Raw genomic sequence first — 23545 nt, 5'->3', positions numbered from 1 at the left:
AAACATAGAGAGTCACATCTTAAAGCCATGAAACTAGGATTTGTTTCACATTGTCGGAACAATTGTTATACTTGTAATCGCTACAGAAAGAGTCACAAAGTATAATATATTAAGATACATTCCAGACCCTTGAAACTACAATGTAGTACAAAGAAGATTTATAGTCTATTCTTGAAGAATAGTTTTGATAAGTTTAACTTGTTATTGATAAAATTCCCAGGATTTTAATAGAGTAATCATATTAGTTATGCAATACTCTAGTACTATCTATATAATATGTCCTTTTGTTACCCGCAATTCCCTACTTTAATATAGTAAGATATATTGAATTGTATTTAATACCGAAATCTTCTTCTCCTTAGAATAGCCAAAGTATAGTTTGAAATCACTTAGTTTCAACTAAGCCATCAAGGTTATTAACCAAACAGAAATATATTCAAAGAAGTTAATTTATCTTCTAACGTTAAGTCTTATACTAATGACACAAATTTTAAGTTAACATACATTTAGTACTTTGTGTCACGATTATATGATTTACAAGGTAATATAATTGATTTACTATACAGTACTTCCTAGATTTATACAAGATCATATAATACATATCAATGTCTATTAATCCCAATATACCGAACATGATTATATTCTATCTACTGGACCACCAGGAGAAGTTTCAGTTCTGGCACTTAATACTTCCACACCAGTTTCAGTTACTAAAAGCATATGTTCAAATTGAGCGGAAAACTTACCATCTTGAGTAGCTGATGTCCAATTATCAGGCCAACTCATATCTCTATAAGATCCTAAGTTTAACATAGGTTCTATAGTAAAAACCATACCTGGCTTAGCTATACCAACAGCCTTATTTCTTGCATAATGAGGAACATTAGGTTGGCAATGGAAATATTCACCAGTACCATGTCCACAATAAGTCTTTACAACAGATACTCCATTTTCCGTGGCATGCTTTTCAATGATATTACCTAGTTCTCTAAAAGCAATACCTGGTTTAACTGCTTTAATAGCCAAATCTAAAGATTCTCTTGTAGTTTCAACTAATCTAACGATGTCTGGATTAGCCTTTGCTTTATCCCCCACATAGTAAGTTTCATTCAAATCTGCATGAAATCCTAAGTAAAAAATACTGACGTCGATATTTACAATATCGCCATCTTCTAATGGTCTTTTATCAGGGATACCATGACATATAACTTCATTTACAGATGTACATACCGATTTTGGAAAGTTGTAGTAATTTAATGGAGATGGATAACAGTTTCTCTTCAAACATTCCTTATGAACAATAGCATCAATTTCATCAGTAGTTATTCCTGGTTTAACGGCAGCAGCACCTGCATCAAGGATTTCTCTTGCCAATATAGCCACTTTTCTGATTTTCTCAATATTCTTAGGAGTATAAACGAGAATCTTGCCAATTCTATCATTTTTAATTTCACTGATTGGTTTACCAGTTTTGGCATAATCCGGTAATTTGATATGCTTTGGAATACTTCTTCTTGGAGTTAATGGGTAATGTGGTTTCACATTACCAGAGTATCCAAAAGTCGGGAAAGGGTTATAATCTTCTGATCCATCATCACCTTTATGAATAGCTTTATGATGAGACCAGCTTGATCTGAAACATGTTTGATCACAGAAAACACTATTCACATTTTCCTTTAAACACACAGGACATTTTAAGTTGGATTCGGTATCTTTTCCACAACTTGGAGATGCACATACACTAGTCATGACGGTGGATTAGTTGTTTGTGAAGTATAATGAGAAGCGAAATGATGCTTACGAGAAATTTTCACTAATAAATGCGCACCGAAAGTGGATAGTATTTCTCAAGCGCACCTCTGAAATCTGAATGTCATCAATTTTTTGGTGGAAGAGATAAAAAGTACTTACATCATATTTAGTGATAATTTATTAAATGCTCTTTGGTTGTATTTAAATATTCGTAAAAGATAAACATTGCAACCTAAACAATGTAGATCAAATATTAATTAATCACAGCAATACATAATATAGATAGAAAGAAAATTGTTCGCGAGTTAACCGATTTCTTATGTATCATAGTAATAATTTTATCTTCTTTGAAATTTATATTTATACCATATTTAACTATTTATTTCTCATTATATAACTAAATTATTTATTTATCTTCTGAAATTGGTACATGATCATATAATACATATCAATGTCTATTAATCCCTATTACAATATATTGAATATGATTATATTCTATCTACTGGACCACCAGGAGAAGTTTCAGTTCTGGCACTTAATACTTCCACACCAGTTTCAGTTACTAAAAGCATATGTTCAAATTGAGCAGAAAACTTACCATCTTGAGTAGTAGCTGTCCAATTATCAGGCCAATTCATATCTTTATAAGATCCTAAGTTTAACATAGGTTCTATAGTGAAAACCATACCTGGCTTAGCTATACCAACAGATTTGTTTCTTGCATAATGAGGAAAAAATGGTTGGCAATGGAAAAATTCACCAGTACCATGTCCACAATAAGTCTTTACAACAGATACTCCATTTTCCGTGGCATGCTTTTCAATGATATTACCTAGTTCTCTAAAAGCAATACCTGGTTTAACTGCTTTAATAGCCAAATCTAAAGATTCTCTTGTAGTTTCAACTAATCTAACGATGTCTGGATTAGCCTTTGCTTTATCCCCCACATAGTAAGTTTCATTCAAATCTGCATGAAATCCTAAGTAAAAAATACTGACGTCGATATTTACAATATCGCCATCTTCTAATGGTCTTTTATCAGGGATACCATGACATACAACTTCATTTACAGATGTACACACTGATTTTGGAAAGTTATAATAATTTAATGTAGACGGATAACAGTTTCTCTTCAAACATTCCTTATGAACAATAGCATCAATTTCATCAGTAGTTATTCCTGGTTTAACAGCAGCAGCACCTGCATCAAGGATTTCTCTTGCCAATATAGCTACTTTTCTGATTTTCTCAATATTCTTAGGAGTATAAACGAGAATCTTCCCAATTCTATCATTTTTAATTTCACTGATTGGTTTACCAGCTTTAGCATAATCCGGTAATTTGATATGTTTTGGAATACTTCTTCTTGGCGATAATGGGTAATGTGGTTTCACATTACCAGAATATGCAAAATCGGGGAAAGGGTTATAATCTTCCGACCCATCATCTCCCTTATGTATAACCTTATGATGAGACCAGCTTGTTCTGAAACATGTTTGATCACAGAAAACACTATTCACATTGTTTTCTAAACATACAGGGCACTTTAATTTGGACTCGGTATCTTTTCCACAACTTGGAGATGCACATACGCTTGTCATGGCCGTAATTGTTTGTGGAGGAAATCGAAAAACGAAATGGCGCTTAGAAATTTTTACTAATACCGAAAGTGGATAGTATACAGTAGCGTATAGTAATGCATATATATATAATGTACAATATGTCTATATACTGAATTCTAGCTGATAGGTTGTTTTCCAAGATTCTCCGGTCCGAAACTTAGCGGCAAGAGATCCTTAAGGAATACTTTGATATATTTACCAGAAGCTCCAAACATGTAGATAGGTATATCTAATCCGAATTCTCTAATGAATTGTCGGCATATTCCGCACGGAGATATTGGCAGCTCATCATCACTGGATATAGCAATAACTTTCATTTGCCGATGACCTTCCATTAATGCCTTAGTTATAGTAGTTCTTTCAGCACAAATACATGCTCCATATGAAGCATTCTCAACATTAGCTCCCGACACATATTGCCCCGATTGGGTAATTAAGGTGCAACCAACTCGAAACTTGGAATAGGGAGAATACGAGAGATTCCGGGCATCAAGACATTTGGTGCGTAATTCCACAAATTGCTCGTTACTCAATTCATCGTGATCGGTGTGTATAGTGACCATAGTCTGATTAGTATTTATTTCTTGGTAGTAATACTTAGTTTTGATTTATTAGTAGTAATTGGTAGTAAGACTTAAATGGGCCTTATCTCCCATAGTTAAGAGAGTCGCACTGTTTTTCGGTTTTTCTATGTATGGTGAATCACGTGAGCAATTTCTCGAAATGTTCAGTGGCGATTTTAATGAGAGAGTAGTACACTACCATTACCACTATTACTATAACTATTTAATCATTCACTATAGTATACTAACTGCAATCAACACAATGTCCACATTGGAAGAGTTAGAAAGTGTCCAACAAGAGGAGGATACCGTAGACCAAGAAATTTTAAATTCATCAACATCTGATATAATTAGTCGAACTAAACTTTTGGACAATGATATAAAAGTAATGAGATCAGAGTATCAAAGACTCAATCATGAAAAGAATGTTATGACAGATAGAATTAAAGATAATCAAGAAAAAATCAATAATAACAAGCAATTGCCGTATTTGGTGGGGAATGTAGTTGAATTATTAGATTTAGATGCCGAAAAGGAAGCTAGTGAACAAGGAGCTAATGTAGATTTAGATGCAGCTAGATCAGGGAAGTCAGCTGTTATAAAGACTTCAACTAGACAAACTATCTTTTTACCATTAATTGGATTAGTTGAACCATCCAAATTAAAACCAAATGATTTGATTGGAGTAAATAAAGATTCATATTTGATATTGGATACTTTACCATCCGAATATGATTCTCGAGTTAAAGCAATGGAAGTCGATGAAAAGCCAACTGAAAATTATACTGATATTGGAGGACTTGATAAACAAATTGAAGAATTAATTGAAGCAGTAGTATTACCTATGAAACAAGCAGAAAAATTCCAAACTCTTGGAATTAAACCACCAAAGGGAGCATTAATGTATGGACCACCAGGTACTGGTAAAACATTACTTGCTAGAGCATGTGCTGCACAATCAGGTGCTACATTTTTGAAATTAGCAGCTCCACAATTAGTTCAAATGTTTATTGGAGATGGAGCTAAATTAGTTCGAGATGCATTTGCCTTAGCTAAAGAAAAGGCTCCAACGATTATTTTTATTGATGAATTAGATGCAATTGGAACTAAAAGATTTGATTCTGATAAAAGTGGTGATAGAGAAGTACAAAGAACCATGTTGGAATTATTAAATCAACTTGATGGATTTGGATCTGATGATCGAGTTAAAGTATTGGCTGCTACTAATAGAGTTGATACATTAGATCCAGCTTTATTAAGATCTGGTAGATTAGATAGAAAAATTGAATTCCCCTTACCATCAGAAGAAGCTCGAGAATCAGTATTAAAGATTCATGCTAGAAAATTAAATTGTGATAATAATTCAGTTAATTGGAGAGAATTAGCTCGATCTACTGATGAATTTAATGGAGCTCAATTAAAGGCTGTCACAGTTGAAGCAGGTATGATAGCATTAAGAAATGGAAAATCCATCATTAAGCATGAAGACTTTGTAGAAGCCATTGGTGAAGTACAAGCTAGAAAATCTAAATCAGTTAACTTCTATGCATAAATATATGTAAGTATGTACCTAACTAATGTACAGAACCCGAAACACAACCAAAACTAATACTAAAACTAAAATGAAAATCTTAACCTAAAACCATATTTATTTAGGCTTGTGCCTTCTTCAACTCTTCTCGTAATTTCTTTGAAAATTCATCTTGATTATCGTCATCATCCCAATCTTCTTCCCATAAATTTGCTGTATTGACTTTGGGTTGGTTACCGAACTTGTCATCTTCAGGGAAATCTTCGAATTCATCATCTTCTTCTAAAGTTTTAATAACCTTCTGCTCGTCCTCACGTGCACTTTCACTTTCCTTTTTAACTTCTGTAGACATTGTGATGAATGAAATTAATTAAATTAATTAATGTAAGCTAAAGTTACTTAGTTAATTTGTTAACGGAAGTGATTGCCACTTTGGTTCGCTCTTTAAATCAAAACTGTCCACGCGCACACGTGACTTTCCTCAACCTCTTCGGGTAATTTTTTTTTTCAGCTCTTCTCATAGTTAAGACTGACTAAAGGCTACTACTGACTAAGACTAACATTACGAGCTCAGTTTGTTCAGAAAGTTAACTACAGCCATGAAAGAGGTGGTAGTAGATATCGCACCCAAATGCATTAGCGGGTTGGAGTTCGGGGCGTTATCGTCTAAGGATATTATTGCTCAGTCGGAAGTGGAAGTTCAAACTCGAGATTTATATGATCTTGAAAAGGGTCGAGCCCCCAAGACTAATGGAGCTTTAGATACAAGAATGGGTATATCTTCTAATTCTTCCGAATGTGCTACATGTCATGGGAATCTTGCCTCATGTCATGGACATTTTGGTCATGTAAGATTAGCATTACCAGTATTTCATGTGGGATATTTTAAAGCCATTATTCAAGTATTACAATGTATATGTAAAAATTGTTCAGCAGTATTATTAGAAGATCAAGTTAAACGTCAATTCATTTCAGAATTAAGGAAACCAAATATTGATAATTTAAAACGAATGAAATTATTAAAGAAAATTTTAGATCAATGTAAGAAACAACGTAGATGTCTTAAATGTAATCATATTAATGGAGTAGTTAAGAAAGCTGCAAGTGGTGCTGGTCCAGCTGCATTAAAAATTGTTCATGATACTTTTAGATGGATTGGGAAAAAGGCTACTCCAGAAAAGGAATATTGGGATCAAGAATTTAATGAAGTATTCTCAAGAAATCCTGAACTTGAAAAGTTTGTTAAGAGAGTTCATGATGATTTAAATCCTTTAAAGACTTTAAATTTATTTAAACAAATAGAACCATCTGATTGTGAATTATTTGGTATTGATACTGCTAGAGGTGGAAGACCAGAAATGTATATTTGGAGATATTTACCTGCTCCTCCAGTATGTATTCGACCATCAGTTATGATGGATGCTCAATCTAATGAAGATGATTTAACAGTTAAATTAACTGAAATTGTTTGGACTTCAACATTAATTAATGCAGGGATTGAAAAGGGAATTTCTATTAATAATTTAATGGAACAATGGGATTATTTACAATTATCTGTTGCTATGTATATTAATTCTGATTCAGCAAATCCAGCATTATTACCACCATCAGGTGGAGCTGGAGGTGGAGGAGGATCTAAATCGGCTAAACCAATAAGAGGATTTTGTCAAAGATTAAAGGGTAAACAAGGTAGATTTAGAGGAAATTTATCTGGTAAAAGAGTGGATTTTTCAGCAAGAACAGTTATATCTCCTGATCCAAATTTAAGAATTGATGAAGTAGCAGTACCTGATAGAGTTGCTAAAGTTTTAACTTATCCAGAAAAATGTACTAGATATAATCGTAAAAAATTACAACGATTAATTTATAATGGACCAGATGTTCATCCTGGTGCTAATTATCTTATGAAACAAAATGAATCGGCCAAGAGAAATTTAAGATTTGGTGATAGAGTTAAATTAGCAAAAAATTTACAGATTGGTGATGTTGTAGAAAGACATATTGAAGATGGAGATGTGGTATTATTTAATAGACAACCTTCATTACATAGACTTTCTATTTTATCTCATTATGCAAAGATTAGACCTTGGAGAACTTTTAGACTTAATGAATGTGTTTGTACACCATATAATGCTGATTTTGATGGAGATGAAATGAATTTACATGTACCACAAACTGAAGAAGCAAGAGCAGAAGCCATAAATCTTATGGGAGTTAAAAATAATTTATTAACTCCAAAATCAGGTGAACCAATTATTGCTGCCACTCAAGATTTTATTACTGGATCTTATTTAATATCTCATAAAGATTCATTTTATGATAGAGCTTCATTAGTTCAATTATTAAGTATGATGTCTGATGCAGATATTCAATTTGATTTACCTCCTCCATCAATTTTTAAACCAGTTATGCTTTGGACTGGTAAACAAGTATTTTCTTTATTAATTAAACCTAATAAGAAATCTAATGTTGTGATTAATTTAGATGCTAAGAATAAAACTTTTATACCACCAGCTACTGGATTACCTAATGAAATGTCTCCTAATGATGGATTTGTTATTATTAGAGGTTCTAATATATTAAGTGGATTAATGGATAAATCAACTCTTGGAGATGGTAAAAAGCATTCAGTATTTTATACCATACTTCGAGATTATGGACCTGAAGAAGCAGCAAATGCTATGAATCGTATGGCTAAATTATGTGCAAGATATTTAGGTAATCGAGGATTTTCTATTGGAATTAATGATGTTACACCTGGTATAGATCTTAAAAATAAGAAAGAATCAATGGTTGAACAAGCTTATGCAAATTGTGATGAATTAATTGATTTATATAATAAAGGAAAATTAGAAACTCAACCTGGTTGTAATGAAGAACAAACTTTAGAAGCTAAGATTGGTGGATTACTTTCAAAAGTTAGAGAAGAAGTTGGTGAAGTTTGTATTCGAGAATTAGATTCACTTAATGCTCCATTAATTATGGCCACTTGTGGTTCTAAAGGTTCTACATTAAATGTTTCTCAAATGGTGGCAGTTGTTGGTCAACAAATTATTTCAGGTAATCGTGTTCCTGATGGATTTCAAGATAGATCATTACCTCATTTTACTAAAAATTCCAAGACTCCTCAATCTAAGGGGTTTGTAAGAAATTCATTCTTTAGTGGATTAACTCCACCTGAATTTTTATTCCATGCTATTTCTGGTAGAGAAGGGTTAGTTGATACCGCAGTTAAAACTGCAGAAACTGGTTATATGTCTCGTAGACTTATGAAATCTTTAGAAGATTTATCTGCTCAATATGATACAACCGTTAGAAATTCTTCAAATGGTATTGTCCAATTTACTTATGGTGGAGATGGATTAGATCCATTTGAAATGGAAGGTGATGCTAAACCAGTTAATTTTAAACGTCAATGGGATCATGCATTTAATATTACATTTAATATTAATGATAAAGGTTTATTACCATTTGAAATTATTAATTTAGTAGATTCAATATTAGATCCATTAATCGATAGATTAATTAGACATGATAATCAAGGAAATGTCTTAGAAGAAGAAAACTTTGAAAAGATTGAATTCATTGATCAAAATGAAGCAGAACGAGAATATTATCAATCTCTTAAAGATTTTATATTTGATAAGGCAGAACAATTGGCTAGAATTAGAGAAAAGAAAGGATTACAAGCTTATTTAAAAGCACCTTCAATGATTATTGATGAAGAAATTGATGAAGATTATTCTAGTATAAATGCCATTAATCAATTATTAAAGATATCTTCATTATCAATTGAGAAATTCCTTGAGCAATCATTATATAAATATTCTCGAGCTAAAGTTGAACCAGGTACTGCAGTAGGAGCTATTGGAGCTCAATCTATTGGTGAACCAGGTACTCAAATGACTTTAAAGACTTTCCATTTTGCTGGTGTGGCATCAATGAATGTTACTTTAGGGGTTCCTCGTATTAAAGAAATTATTAATGCATCTAAAACTATTTCAACTCCAATTATTAATTCAGTATTAGTTAATGATGAAGATGAAATTGCAGCTAGAGTTGTTAAAGGTAGAATTGAAAAGACTTTATTAAAGGATGTAGCCTTTTATATTGAAGATGTTTATGCTAATGATTTAGCCTATATATCAATTAAAGTTGATCTTAAAACCATTGAAAAATTACAATTAGAATTAACTATTGATAATATTGCTCAAGCCCTTTGTAATGCACCAAAATTAAAGATTTTACCTGGTGAAGTATCGGTTACTTCAAAGGATAGAATTAATGTTCTTGTTACATTACGAGAAACTAAAGCTGATATCTTAAAAGGTGGTAGTGATATTAATACATTATTCTTTAGAATGCAACAATTAAAGAGAGCTTTACCCAATGTATGTATTAAAGGATTACCTAATATATTCCGAGCAGTTATTAATATTCGAGATGATAATAAAAAGGAATTATTAGTTGAAGGATATGGATTAAAAGAAGTTATGAGTACTGAAGGTGTTGTAGGTACCAAAACCACTACAAATCATGTCCTTGAAGTATTTGAAGTATTAGGTATAGAAGCTGCCAGAAGTTCAATTATTAAAGAAATTGATTATACTATGAGTAATCACGGTATGAGTGTTGATCCTCGTCATATTCAACTTTTAGGAGATGTTATGACATATAAGGGAGAAGTGTTAGGAATTACTAGATTTGGATTAAGTAAAATGAGAGATTCAGTATTACAATTAGCATCATTTGAAAAGACTACTGATCATTTATTCGATGCAGCATTCTTTATGAAGAATGATAAAATTGAAGGAGTATCAGAATGTATTATTTTAGGACAAACTATGAGTATTGGTACTGGATCATTTAAGCTTGTTAAGTCTTCTAATTATGATAAGAAAGTATTAACTAGGAAACCATCACTATTTGAACAAGTATGTGAAGAAGTAAGTGTATATTAGGATAGGGCATAGGCATACTATTGCGGTAATGATGTATTGTTTAGGTAGTGAGTAGTGTATATAGACCCCTAAAATTACCATAAACAAAAGTAAGTATTACTGTTACTGTTACTACTGTAAATAAGTATTACCATAACTATAAGTAGTGTCTATAGGCGTATTATGTCAACTCGTGACTCAACTTACAGTTACGTCCATCTCGATAACCCCAATCGGGTAATCTATATGGAAAGATGGCGAGATGATCATATTCCATTTGATATGATTGATACTCAACCATTATTAGATGCTACATCTTCATTATTACCATTTGAAGATGAAGAAGATGATGGATCAGTGTCGCTTCAACCTGCCAGTTTTGGAGCGAATTTATATAAGAATCGAACTACTAAAGATCGAACATGGATGGATCTTGGAATTACTGAAAAAATCGCCGATGAGTCCGGTACTCTTACCGATAAGACCATGTTAGGAGTATTACATACAAATGATACGACTACAAATTCTCATTTAACTTTAGCAGAATTCTTAAGTAATGGTTATCAATCGAAAGCCGCACCTCCCTTTATGGTAATGAATTCCGATTTAGCTAATGATACTTCATTTAGTGTACATCAAGGAGGGGATTTCTTTCCTAATTCTACTTCATCAGAATTCCCCATAAATAATCATACATTTCTTAATACTCGAACTGGTTCAGTAGGTAGTACAGTTCAAACCCCTCGAGTGGGGAAAACCAGACAAGTATCTACTGATCGAAATTTCCAAACTCCCATAACGAGAATTATGAGATAGACACAAAAGGACAGAAATGAAATGTTAATAATATTAAAAAAGTATAAAGTTAGTATGTAAATTTACATATAGTACACATATGAGAAGATATGAAAAGATATGAAAAGATTTTATGGGATGGTTTTGATTTTGACATAATCAATTTCATCCTTTAATTCTTCTAATTTAGCTTTCCTCTTTCGAGACTTATCAGTTCGTCTTTTAATTCGAATTGCAGCTAATACAAAGAGTGCCACTTGTTTAAAAGTTAATGGTTTACCTCGTTTTAATCTTTCAACTTTCATAAGGGGATAATCAGGATAAATCCCTACTTTAGATAAACTATATAAATCATCCTTTAATGCTTTATCAGTATTCTTAATTGAATTAAGAGCAAATAAATACATGATTTGAAGATCATTAGCCTTTAAATTCATATCATATAATTTAGCCTTATAATAAGTTAATTCATTTTCAAGTAATATAAGTTTATCGGATTCTCCAATTTTCTTTAAGGTTTGAATTTGTTTTTGTAAATATTGATTAGTAGCTTTTGATTTATTTAATTCATTATCATTTTGAATTCTTATTCGGGATAATTTCTCATTAAGAATATTATCTTGAAGAAGTTCTTCAACTTTATTGGCTAATCTTTTACAATGATTCTTGGTCTTTAATAATTCTTCCTTTAAATTCATAATTTCTGAATCTCGGGAGATTTGTTGAGATTTAAATGATGATTCATTAATTTCATAATTATTTATCAGTTTTAATAAATTACCATTATCACGTTCAAGTCTTTCAATTTGGGATTCTAATGTAGAACATTTTGAAAGTGATTGTTTTAATTCAGTTTCAAGTTTAAAGGTAGATTTAGATGCTTCCTTTAATTGTAATTCTAATAATGCTTGGACTGGAGATGGTTGATCAACCAGTACAGTCTTGGTGATAGTTTCCTTGGTTCGTATTATATCCTTTTGTAAATCAATTTGTGTCTCAAGTGAAGATATCTTATCTTTATATCTAGTAAGTTCTAGTTCATTATCTTTTCTTAAAGTTCTAATTTCTTGTTCTAATTGTTGAATTCTTGATTCGTCTAAATTCGTTTTCGATTTCAAATAATCAGTCAATTCATGGAAATTAGCATTAGCATTGGAATTAGCATTAGCATTAGCATTGGAATTGGAATTGGAATTGGAATTGGAATTGGAATTGAAGTTATCTCCACCATTGAATTTATTATCTCGATCTAATGATGCTAATACTTCTTCAAGTCTTTTAGCTTGATACTCTAAGATTTCATAGTTCTTGGATTTAGTATCTAATTCAATTTCAATCTCTTTAAGTTGATAAGTTAATTCTCTTACTTTATCAGAATAATTATCTACTAAACCTTTTAAATCAGAATTATCGGTAAGTAAGGCTTCAAGATGTTGTTCAATTTCTCGTTGAGTTGTATCATTTTCAGTGGCAGAAGTATGAACTTTTCGTAAATAATCCAATTCATGATTCTTTGATTTTAAATCATTAGTTAATATATCATTAGTATGTTGTAAATCATCTCGTTCACGCTTTAATTGATTAATTGTCTTATTAACTGATGATTTATTACCTTCTACAATCTCAATTCTATCACCTAATTGAATCTTTTCATTCTTAAGTCGACTTATTTCATCTTGTAAATTATCTATTTCTCTTTCTAATCTAGTGGATTTGGTTGTTGATACTGAATGTTTATCCTTTAAATTTTCATATTCAACTTCATAGAATTTAAGCTTTTCCTTTAATTCAATAATTTGAATTTGTAATTGATGTAAATCTTTATTAGTTGAATCTGAATTTCGAAGTTGTGATCTTAATGATTCAATTTCCAGTTCATATCGAGTTATTTGATTTCTACTAGTAGATTCTTGTTGTTGAAGGGTTGATATGGTGAATTTGAGTTCATCATAAGTTTTCTTTATATCATTTAATTCATTAGTTCTATCACGTAATTCATTGGTTCTATCATGTAATTCACAATCTCTTATACTTAATTTATCAGTCAATTGTTCATTCAATTGTTTAACTTGTTGTAAATTATCATTTAAATGATTATATTGAACTTTTAATTTATTAAAATCACTCACTATCACATCTCGTTGACCATCATAATCTGATTTTGAATGATTTAATTGTTGTTTCCAATGTTCAATTTCCTTTTGAGCATCTGATTTGGCTTGGGCCAATTGATCACATTGAGATTGTAATGATTCTATTCTTTCAATATAATTCTGAATTGAATTATCAATTTGTTTAGATTTCCCTTCATTTATATTAAGTAAATGTGACATATCCTTTACTTTATCATTAAGATTATTTCTTTCTGATATCACAGTTTCATGTTGATGATTCAAATTATCCATTTGTTTCATTATATGTCTATTTTCATCTTGTAGAGCTTCATATTTCTTAATTAATTCAGTCTGGTGTGATTGTGATTTATCAGTTTGTTGAATTCGTTGATTCATATCTCTGAGTCTTGATTCTAAATCAGTAATTATGGATTCCTTATCATGTAATTGTTGTTGGAATTGTCTGATCTGTTGGTCATCAGTTTGTGAGTGTGTTGAATGAGATTTTATATCATCTAATTGTCTTACCATAGTAGCTACTTGTTCTCTTAATCGGAAGTTTTCTTCTAATACTTGTTTCTGATCTTCAGGAGTTCCACTAAGAAATTTCTGTAAATCTATCACTTTCAATCGGAGCATATAGTTTTCTGAATTTAAATCTCGAATTCGTTCATCCTGTTCTCTTACAGGTGCTGAGCCATTATTAATTAAATTCTTAGTGAAGTGATTATTATTGTGATTGTGGTTGTGGTTGTTAGTCACAGCAGTTGGACGATCTCTATTTGCTGATTGACCCATCGAATGGATTGACTCTATAGTAAACTCACCGGTAGTATCACCGAATATTTCATCCATATCTCTTGACATGTCGGGGATAGGTTGAAATAGTGATCGACCAGTATTATTCAGTTGATGAGATCTCTCCACTATGGGTTCGTATCGAGTAGACTTAACGCCAATGGGAGTGAAATCACGCATATCGTTTACTGCATGTCCATCTCTTCGTGGAGTACCCACTAGATTACTTCTGGTGAACATGTGACTTGGTGGTGATGGTGCTTTACTGTCTTAGTAGTGGTTAGTAGTGGATGTTTAATAAATGTAAACATGTAAACAAACGCGCACTGATTAATGAGTTGTTGCTGAGATGTCAATTGTCGCAAGGGATTGCGACAAGGGAGTGGAAAAAAAGACAAATCGTACCATTTGCGACAGTCACTCACTCACTCACTCACTCACTCACTTAGTACTGTTAGTACTGTTAGTACTGTTGTTAGTACTGTACTTATAGATTTACATATATTTACTTTTAGTTAGTGGTTAGTTATTCTACTGAGCTCACGTCGGAGATAGCGGCCTTAAACGATTCTAAAGCTAAGTATGCCGAACCACTAACAATAGAAGATTTAGCAAGTTCAACACCTTGAATCCAAGTATCAGCAGCTCCTGCTACTACGGCTAAAGCAGCAGTATTCATTAAAATATAATCAACTATTGGATGATTATTTGAATCTCGTATTTTAAATTCCGGAGTATCTTGTTGAAGAATATGAAGTAAAATTTCAGCATTTTCAAGTGGAGTACCTGATTTAACTTCACTTAAACTATGTTGAGGTAAACCAAAATAACTTGGAGATAATTCTCCTCTATGTATAGAACCATCTTCTTCTACCATCCAATATTTAGTAGTTCCAATTGGTGATATTTCATCAAGAACACATGTACCAAATACTACCATAGTTCTTTTATGAACATTTGATTGTTTAGCTAATGTAGCAGCAGCTTGAGCATAAGATTCACCTAATTTTTCACTATTAACACCTAAAATTCTAGATCTTATAGGAATTGGATTAATTAATGGACCAAGAATATTAAAAATTGAAGGGATTCCTAATTGAGATCTTACAGAAGCAATTTTACCCATTCCAGCATGGAAAGCAGGAGCAAATAAAAAGCAAAAATTTGATTTTTTAACAATTTCAGGTGTAGTTTTCAGATTAACATACATTAAATCAACTCCAAGACATTTAAGTAAATCTCCTGAACCTGATGTTGAAGTTGATGCTTTACCTCCATGTTTACATACTGGTAATCCAATCCCTGCCGCAACAATAGCTGAAGATGTTGATACATTAAAAGTATCTTGTCCATCACCTCCTGTACCAACTATATCAATATAACCATGAGAATCAACTGATTCAGGAGTTATAACATCAGAAAATTCCAATACAGTAGTGACAGCTGCAGCTATAAAATCAGGATCTTCATCTAAACCTCTTAATCTTAAAGCAGTAAGAAATGATGCTACTTGAACATCGGATGCAAGACCTCGAAATACACATCGAAGTACAGTAGCCAAATCACTAGGTGTTAGATTGGGAGGATCTAAAAGGAGTGACTTCAAATATGGAGTGAGGATATTCTTCGAAGCCATTGATAATGGTTATGGTAATGGTAGTGCCTTAGTAACAAACTGGTTAACTATACTGTTAACTATACTGGTGGTGCTGGTGGTGGTGGTCGGAGTTATGACTCTTCCTGCATTTTATTTACATTTTATTTTTTCAATCCTCACTGACTGCGAAAAATTTATTCTTACTTATAAGCGCTAAACTACGTCTACTTCTATAGAGATTTCCTTATCGGCATCCACATACGAGTCACACATACACCAGATGGATAATGTATGATGGCCCGGATTAGGAATGGTGAATGTGAGTGTAAGATTTTGACTTTGTGACTTTATAGTGGCTTTCTTAATACTATATAGCTGTTTAGTCTCTACATCTCCCACAACTATCCACCAACCTTCTCTTGTTTCTTGAGGATAATGAGGAGACACTACCGTCAAGTCATCCATATCTTCATCTCTTTCTAATTGAATCATTAATTCCTTTGGAGTATTGGCTTGAATAGGATCGGATAAATCTAATTCATACGAGATATCAATATTCGGATACTTATTGACAAATTCCGCCACATCATTTAATGGTTTACCACTTAATTGAAGTATATCATCTCTATCTTCATCTTCAAGTGTCATTAAATCATAAACTGTCTCAACATTATACTTTTCACATCGTTGTAGAATAGCATCGGAGAATTGAGGGATTTGCTTTAATGGACTATCTTTAGTCCATACGGCTTGAATAATCATTTGGGAAAGTGTCATAGCATTAAGAGCATTCAAATATCCATCTCCTGATAATGTATCTACACATGCATGAACTAATTTTAAGATAGTTTCAACTACATATTGTTGATCTGTTTGTAATTCAATTGATAATGGTATCCGTTTAAGATGCGCTTGAATAAGTATGAATGCTTTGAAATATGGTGATGAAAAGTTTTCTTCATTGGCTTTAAATGGGACTTGCTGATAAATCCGAGATAATACTGATTGTTCATTATGTCTAATCACTAAATTATCAAATTCTTCTGCTCCACTAAGAGTTTCTAGAATTGTCTTTAATTTAGCTCGAGCTCCTAATTGACTTAATAATTTCATAGTATTAAATCTAACTCCATAATGTGCTGCAATCATACATCCATTTAATGGTACTAAAGTATCTTCATCTTCTTCATCTTCTTCAATTAATCCTTCAGTAATTAATTCTTGTAATGTAGTTTCGACTAATTCAGAAAGATGTTCAGAAATTCCAAGATGGGTTACATCTTTAACATCATAATAACTGGGATTTACTTGTAATCTTCTATAGAAATAAGTATAAGTAAACCAATCCACACATTCTTGTTTATTAGTATTAACTCCCGAAGATATCTCATCAATAAAGAATTCATGTAATGATAAATTTAAGTAACTTTCAATAGGTAAGGCTTCCTTTAAGAATTTACTATAGAATTGAATCTTACTTTGATTAGTAAACATACTAACTGAACTATTATCACTTAATTTATCACAACAACAACCAACCATTTCAAGTATAGTATTAATAGAATAATCAATATATCGATCATCTTTTCCATCATATTCTTGAGTACCTGCTATAATAACTTTACCACATGAAGGTGTTACAGAGGCAGAATCCTTAGTAGCTATTAAGATATTTATATGATTATTATCAAATAAACTTTGAACAATCAATTCATCAGTTGGATGCATCCCTTTATAAAATAATCCAATTCCATAAGGTAATAAATGGCGAATCATTTCATCATGAATTCGTTCAAGATATAATGATAATTCATCAGTGGTTTCAAGGGTAAATCGATCAACTAATTCAGAAGCAATTCCTAGAGCCAGGAATCGAGTGGAAGTAAAGATTAGACAGTTCTGTTTATAATTAATTACTGGTTTAACGACTTGATAAACAGCACTAAGATCAGTGAATTCATGTAATTGAATTTGTCGAATGGGATAGAATCGTTCACGACAATCAAAATTAAATACATTACTCTTGGAACATCCTATCCATTCAGCTAAATCTCTACCATTAGCCAAGGGAGTAGAAAGACTAACAATTCTTAAAGATTTATCTAATTGACCCGACATAAACTTCATTCTACCAATACATGCTTCATAGATAGCTCCCGTTAATCCATTCCCTAATTCTTGAATATCATCACAAATTAATAATTGTATATCTTGAATAGCTCGTCTATTCATCCATCTCTTAGATATATAGTAGAATTGTTCGGGAGTAGCCAAGATTAAATTACTTGATCCTAATACTTGAAGATCTTTATATAAGACTCCACTAAGTTTACCAACCACTTTTTCAATGGTAGAAAACTTCTTAGTCCACCCTTTATAGAGTTGATTAAGTTTAGATTGACTACTATTAATATAAACAATTCTCGATGCTTCACCTTGTTTCCAATGTCTAAGTATACCAAGTTCTGCACATACAGTTTTACCTGATCCCTTGGTAGTACCAATGAATAATGATTCATCTGTTCCATACAATTGTTCAAACACTTGGGATTGAAACTTATTGAAATAACTAAAGTTAAACATTCCTTCAAGATCTGAATCATGTAATTGAGATACTGGTACATTAGCCATTTCTAATAATGGAGTGGGAGCTGGGAATAGTTTAGGAACAGTTAATCCTGACAAGTTTAAGGGGATTTTCCATTCACTATGTAACCATGATTCACTAATGAAATTTAAGATATAGACCGGTTGGAATGGTTGTAAGATGGGTAAAGTAAAATCAAGTAAGTACGTATTAGTCGAATGATTTCTATTGACTATCAACTTATCAGTATAAAGAATTCTTTCCCCATTACTATCTTCTACCAATACTAAGAATGGTTCTATCAGACGATCTCGTATCCAATTCCAATCAGCTACAATTTGAACTTGTACTCGAATTAAACTCGACGTTATGGTTTGAATATAATAACTAAGATCAAGTTTAGGAAATTGTTTCAATAGTTCATAGACTCGTCCAGCATTGGATTTCAAATTTAATGCTTCGGCCAATTCATGAGCATCAAGATTGAAATAATGAATCCAGGGGAAATGGGAATTCTCTGTAGCTCTAATTATTTCCTTAGAGGCTAAAGGTCCAAATTGTCGGAATGGAGAACTCGATAACCACATTCTCTTTTCTATCATTTTACACAAGTTTAATGTTAATTTACTTAATGAAGACCAATTCTTTTGTAAGGCTATTTCATGCATGGCTCTCATAAGTCGACCAGCCGATTGAACAATATAGACCATATCAGCCATTAATGCATAACCTTCAAGACCTAATCGAGATATATAAGCCTGTAATAATAAATTGATTTTTGCTCCAGTTTCATTGGGTTTCTCTCGAACTGGAATAGGACATTTATCTAATAATTTAGATATTTCAAGTCTTTCTTCTTGTCGAGTTGCCACATATTCGAATTCTCCTGATTTGGAGAAGATCTTTAATAATTCTATTTCGGATAACCATGGTTTTAACTGAGTATTATACATATTCATAGTCTTATAATTAATATAGAAATGGGAGGCAATCTTTCCTAATTCAGTAGGGGTCACATTACCAGATTCAGAATCAGAATCATATTGAATCAATCGATTTTCATGTAATACAGTCAATGCTGAATGGGCAAGATCATGACGTTTCCAAAAGAGTGAATCATCATCATCATCCCCATCAGCATTGGCTCCTACAAGATAAAGACCCGGCGATTGCAACATCCGAATGTAGAGATACGTATATCCCAACCATTGGACAGCTGTATCTCGATTCTGAATAGTTCCTAAAACAATCTCGGCATTTATACTATCAGCCAATCGAGTTAATAATTGCGATTCAATGGGTAATTGTTGATTCAATATCGCCAAATAATATTGAACTTCATCTTGTGTAGTAATGATTATCCCTTCTCCACTTTTATCATATCGAGGTCTACCAGCCCGTCCAAGCATTTGTAGTATATCTTGGGGTGATAATTGAGTCCAAGACCCCTTTTCTGGAGAATATGTTTCTGTACCTTTAATGATTACTGTATGAGCAGGAAGATTAACTCCCCAAGCTAAAGTAGCCGTTGATACAAGAACTTTTAGATGTCCCTGAGCAAATAGATCTTCCACTACACTTCTTTCTTCTCGTTGAAGTCCAGCATGATGAATTCCAAAGCCAAACGGTACTACTTGTTGAAGATTCTTATCAGTAAAGTTCTCCGCTTCTTGCTTTAATATCTCAATTGATCCTATACTTTTATTAATTGATTCAAGTCTTTCTTGAAGCCATTTAGCTGTTTTAAATGTCTCCTTTCGCGAATGAACAAAGATGATTACTTGATGATTGTTCGTTAGACATTTCTCAATTTGTTCTTGACATGCTTCATTCATAGCACTTAATCGTTTAATGGCTTTCTTTTCCTTGATAGCTATGAATTTTTGTTCTAATGGACATGGTCTATAAGAAGCATCAAAATAGAATAAATTCTTGGTTGAATCCACTCGTAAGAATTGGGCTACATCCTTATAATTTGGTAAAGTAGCCGATAATCCAATTAATCTTGTTTCTAATTGATTATTTCTTAAGATTCTACTAACAATACTTTCTAATACTGGACCTCTATCATCATGTAATAAATGAATTTCATCAATTATCACCAATTTGGTTTTCTTAATCGTATCATATTGAGATGATTTCCTCGTAACAATATCCCATTTCTCGGGAGTGGTAACTATAATTTGAGTTTCTTCAAGTTGTTTTCTACTTAAATTCGAATCTCCTGTTAATTCATTTACTACTACTCCAAAAACAGGAGTTAATCGTCTCAGGAATTCTCTCATTTGTTCTTGAACTAATGCCTTTAATGGGGCTATATATACCACTTTGAAATCCTTTAAATTGATTTTACCCGATTGAGGATTTCGATGATTTGATATGGCTCGTAAGATTGATAACATCGCCACATTGGTTTTACCGGCTCCAGTAGGGGCACATAATAAGATATTACCATCGGAATTGAATACTTGCGGATACACTTTCGATTGAATTCTATTTAAATTCGAGGTTTCAGTACTGGGGAAGACTTGTCTAGCCCATTCTGGAAGGGATGAGATTGAAACTATTTCATCATCTTCTGGATTAGGAGGAGGAGTAGGCGCAGGTATACTGATTATATCATACAGTTTCTTTGCTTGTTGGGATGATCCAGCTGGTAATTTAATCTTAGTGGTTGATAGTAATTGATTAGTCTGAGTTAATGTGAATGATTCTAGATCTATGAGGGTGGGTCTACGGAGCAGTTCATGATCATTTGTGTCTGGTAGTTTCCGTTTGGTTCCTCTTTTGGCAGTTTCTCCTGTGGTTAATGTTACTGTACTTGACTGTATATCTGGTTGGACTGCTTCACTGTCACTTTCATTGTCTTCTTCTTCTTCTTCTTCTTCATTATTATCATCTTCTGCCAATAAGGCTGCGGCATCATCTTCTTCCTCATCCTCAAGCTCAACAGCTATGATATTATCGGATTCTTCACGTCCATTTATGTCTTCATTATCATCTCCATCTCGTATCTTACTGGCATAATTTAATAAATCCTTCATGGTTATGTCATCTATAGATTGATCCAATAGTTCACATATACTGGCTTTCTTTACTGTGACTGGTGTATCTGTTTCTTTCAAGATCTCGACTACAGATTCAGCGGCCGATACTATGGTTTCATGACTAGCATCTTCTATATATCCTCGTACAATAGTTAGTATCATACTAAAGGCCTCATCATCATCATCATCTTCATTATCTCTGTTAGATAATTCTCCTTCAATTTCTTTACCACTGTTTGCATTCTGCCTCACAGTCACACTACTGGTGCTGGCACTTCCCATCTCCTTAGTAGACACAAGACCCACTAAAGATGTTGGGTTGGAACTGACTTCTTGTTGATGAGGTCTTCTTGAACTCCGGATAACTTTGTTAGACATCTCATTATAACTGTACTGATTGGGCGTAGAATTGGAATTTGAGTTGGTGGAATTGTTGGCCGTACTTCTCGGTACGCCATTGGACTCTCCATTTGTACTGGTCATGATTATTATGGTTGTTTGGTTGGGGTTTACTGATGGTTTATGGTTATAGTTCATCGTGAAAAATGTCATTTCGGTAGGTAGACCGCGAAGAGTTCGGTGGAGCGACCGAAAGTCACGCACCCTCGGATTTGGTATAACACTACAACGCTACAACACTACAATAACATACAAATTAGAATATATCTTAACATTAAATCTATGAAACTAGTTTACAAGCAATTTGCAAGGCAAGTCTTGTTGATTTTGGATTTGTAATTGGAGATAATTATGCTCTATACATGAGAAATGTGGGGGAATGAATGAGACATTTAGTAGACTTTATTTAAGAAAGTCTTGTTCTTGAAATCCCAAGAATCATCAGAAATTCTACCTCTTAAAACTGGGATTTCTGAACCTGGAACGTAAACATCTTCGAATAAAATATCCATCTTAGCTTCTGGTGGAGAATCAGCTTCAGCAGATGCAACTTGTTCATCAACATAAGCTCTAGCAGCTTTATCATAAGATTTAATTTCTTCTTCAGTAGCAATACCTTTATCTAATAAAGTAGCCTTTAAACCAGCAATTGGATCATTTCTTGATCTCATATGTTGAACTTCTTCTCTAGTTCTGTAAGTAGTACCTGGATCAGACATAGAGTGACCACCATATCTATAAGTTTCATATTCTAAAACTAATGGACCATTACCTTGAGCAGCCCAATCTTTAGCAAATTTAGAAGCTTGATAAGTAGCTAAAACATCCATACCATTAATCTTTAAACCAGGAATATATTGACCTCTCTTGTGATATTCAACAAGAGCAGAAGATCTTGAAGCAGCAGTACCCATACCATATTTATTGTTTTCACAAGCAAAGATACATGGTAAATTCCATAATTTAGCCATATTATAAGCTTCAAATACTTGACCTTGATTTGAGGCACCATCACCATATAAAGTAAAAGCAGCAGCTTTTTGACCTCTATATTTATGAGAAAAGGCTAAACCAGCACCTAAAGGAACTTGAGCACCAACAATACCATTACCACCATAAAATCCTGGAGCAAACATATGCATTGAACCACCTTTACCATAAGAAACACCAGTTCTTTTACCCATTAATTCACCTAAAATAGCTTTAACTGGTGCACCTCTCATAAATGCAAAACCATGACATCTATAAGAAGTAATAACAGTATCTTCTTTACTAATAGCATTTTCAATTCCAACTGCAATAGCTTCTTGACCAACTGATAAATGACAGAAACCTCTAATCTTTTTAGCTTTATATAAAGCATCAGCTGCCATTTCCATTCTTCTAATAATAATCATATCCTTATACATTTGTAATAAAGTTTCCTTTTCAGTTTCAAATGATAATTCTGGAATATCTAAATTATAACCTTCAAATGATGAAGCTGGTAATTCAATTGATACTAATTCAGATGAAGAACTTGCCAAATTTCTTTTGGCAATTCTCGAAGAGACATTAGCCAAAGGACGAACGGATCTAATCATATTGTAATATTGGATCTATAGGACTGACTAATTTAACAATTCCAGACAATTCTGTCGATAAAGATAATCTCTAATAACATAAATTTTTGAAAAGTCGATTGGTGATTTTGGGTATTGCTTCGGGTTGTGCAAGCGGGAACATCCAAACATCAGGCCTTCCCAAAACTTTTTTTCCGATCTTATTTTGAAGACGGATAGGATGCTTCCGCAGAGATGC

The 23545-nt window shown here is 32.7% G+C and overlaps 12 protein-coding genes across 12 annotated transcripts in view; 4 read left to right on the top strand and 8 right to left on the bottom strand. All coding sequences in view use genetic code 12, as the record gives it.

Moving 5' to 3' along the window:
• RJT21DRAFT_899 (uncharacterized protein) overlaps positions 1–105 on the top strand; it is a gene marked incomplete at both ends in the record, with an annotated part of 1506 nt that extends 1401 nt beyond the window's left edge. The window contains one exon of the mRNA XM_064885627.1: positions 1–105. This exon is cut by the window's left edge and continues 1401 nt beyond it. Coding sequence (XP_064738190.1) covers positions 1–105 — 105 coding nt within the window.
• Positions 106–371: 266 nt separating this feature from the next.
• RJT21DRAFT_29335 (methionine aminopeptidase) lies at positions 372–2039 on the bottom strand. Its single transcript, XM_064884076.1, has one exon. The coding sequence runs from the start codon at positions 1747–1749 to the stop codon at positions 637–639; it is 1113 nt and encodes a 370-aa protein (XP_064738189.1). The 5' UTR covers positions 1750–2039; the 3' UTR covers positions 372–636.
• Positions 2040–2240: 201 nt separating this feature from the next.
• RJT21DRAFT_113586 (methionine aminopeptidase) lies at positions 2241–3353 on the bottom strand (the record flags this gene model as incomplete). Its single annotated transcript, XM_064880180.1, has 1 exon — positions 2241–3353. One exon carries the CDS (start codon positions 3351–3353, stop codon positions 2241–2243), a length of 1113 nt encoding a protein of 370 aa, XP_064738188.1.
• Positions 3354–3490: 137 nt separating this feature from the next.
• On the bottom strand, positions 3491–3937 carry RJT21DRAFT_113585 (cytidine deaminase; the record flags this gene model as incomplete). Its single annotated transcript, XM_064880179.1, has 1 exon — positions 3491–3937. One exon carries the CDS (start codon positions 3935–3937, stop codon positions 3491–3493), a length of 447 nt encoding a protein of 148 aa, XP_064738187.1.
• A 221-nt stretch (positions 3938–4158) lies between these two features.
• Positions 4159–5489, top strand: RPT5 (proteasome regulatory particle base subunit; the record flags this gene model as incomplete). Its single annotated transcript, XM_064879797.1, has 1 exon — positions 4159–5489. Exon 1 carries the CDS (start codon positions 4200–4202, stop codon positions 5487–5489), a length of 1290 nt encoding a protein of 429 aa, XP_064738186.1. The 5' UTR covers positions 4159–4199.
• Positions 5474–5865, bottom strand: RJT21DRAFT_119875 (proteasome regulatory particle lid subunit). Its single transcript, XM_064881558.1, has one exon. It carries the CDS (start codon positions 5818–5820, stop codon positions 5590–5592), a length of 231 nt encoding a protein of 76 aa, XP_064738185.1. The 5' UTR covers positions 5821–5865; the 3' UTR covers positions 5474–5589.
• Positions 5866–10525, top strand: RJT21DRAFT_119874 (DNA-directed RNA polymerase III core subunit). The gene has a single exon (XM_064881557.1). The coding sequence runs from the start codon at positions 6068–6070 to the stop codon at positions 10427–10429; it is 4362 nt and encodes a 1453-aa protein (XP_064738184.1). The 5' UTR covers positions 5866–6067; the 3' UTR covers positions 10430–10525.
• A 26-nt stretch (positions 10526–10551) lies between these two features.
• Positions 10552–11279, top strand: CTA6 (Cta6p). The gene has a single exon (XM_064884075.1). The coding sequence runs from the start codon at positions 10592–10594 to the stop codon at positions 11222–11224; it is 633 nt and encodes a 210-aa protein (XP_064738183.1). The 5' UTR covers positions 10552–10591; the 3' UTR covers positions 11225–11279.
• On the bottom strand, positions 11280–14389 carry RJT21DRAFT_29312 (uncharacterized protein). Its single transcript, XM_064884074.1, has one exon. It carries the CDS (start codon positions 14353–14355, stop codon positions 11335–11337), a length of 3021 nt encoding a protein of 1006 aa, XP_064738182.1. The 5' UTR covers positions 14356–14389; the 3' UTR covers positions 11280–11334.
• Positions 14390–14516: 127 nt separating this feature from the next.
• TRP4 (anthranilate phosphoribosyltransferase) lies at positions 14517–15830 on the bottom strand. The gene has a single exon (XM_064881556.1). It carries the CDS (start codon positions 15749–15751, stop codon positions 14642–14644), a length of 1110 nt encoding a protein of 369 aa, XP_064738181.1. The 5' UTR covers positions 15752–15830; the 3' UTR covers positions 14517–14641.
• A 57-nt stretch (positions 15831–15887) lies between these two features.
• Positions 15888–21452, bottom strand: RJT21DRAFT_119871 (ATP-dependent RNA helicase). The gene has a single exon (XM_064881555.1). The coding sequence runs from the start codon at positions 21341–21343 to the stop codon at positions 15926–15928; it is 5418 nt and encodes a 1805-aa protein (XP_064738180.1). The 5' UTR covers positions 21344–21452; the 3' UTR covers positions 15888–15925.
• A 497-nt stretch (positions 21453–21949) lies between these two features.
• On the bottom strand, positions 21950–23445 carry PDA1 (pyruvate dehydrogenase (acetyl-transferring) subunit E1 alpha). The gene has a single exon (XM_064881554.1). It carries the CDS (start codon positions 23326–23328, stop codon positions 22138–22140), a length of 1191 nt encoding a protein of 396 aa, XP_064738179.1. The 5' UTR covers positions 23329–23445; the 3' UTR covers positions 21950–22137.
• Positions 23446–23545: the final 100 nt, after the last annotated feature.

This window comes from Scheffersomyces amazonensis (genome assembly GCF_036850825.1).
Source record: "Scheffersomyces amazonensis strain UFMG-HMD-26.3 chromosome Unknown RJT21scaffold_3, whole genome shotgun sequence".
NCBI classification, from domain to species: Eukaryota; Fungi; Ascomycota; class Pichiomycetes; order Serinales; family Debaryomycetaceae; genus Scheffersomyces; species Scheffersomyces amazonensis.
The sequence above is the reverse complement of the archived record's forward strand: the minus strand, read 5'-3'. Positions and strand labels throughout refer to the sequence as shown.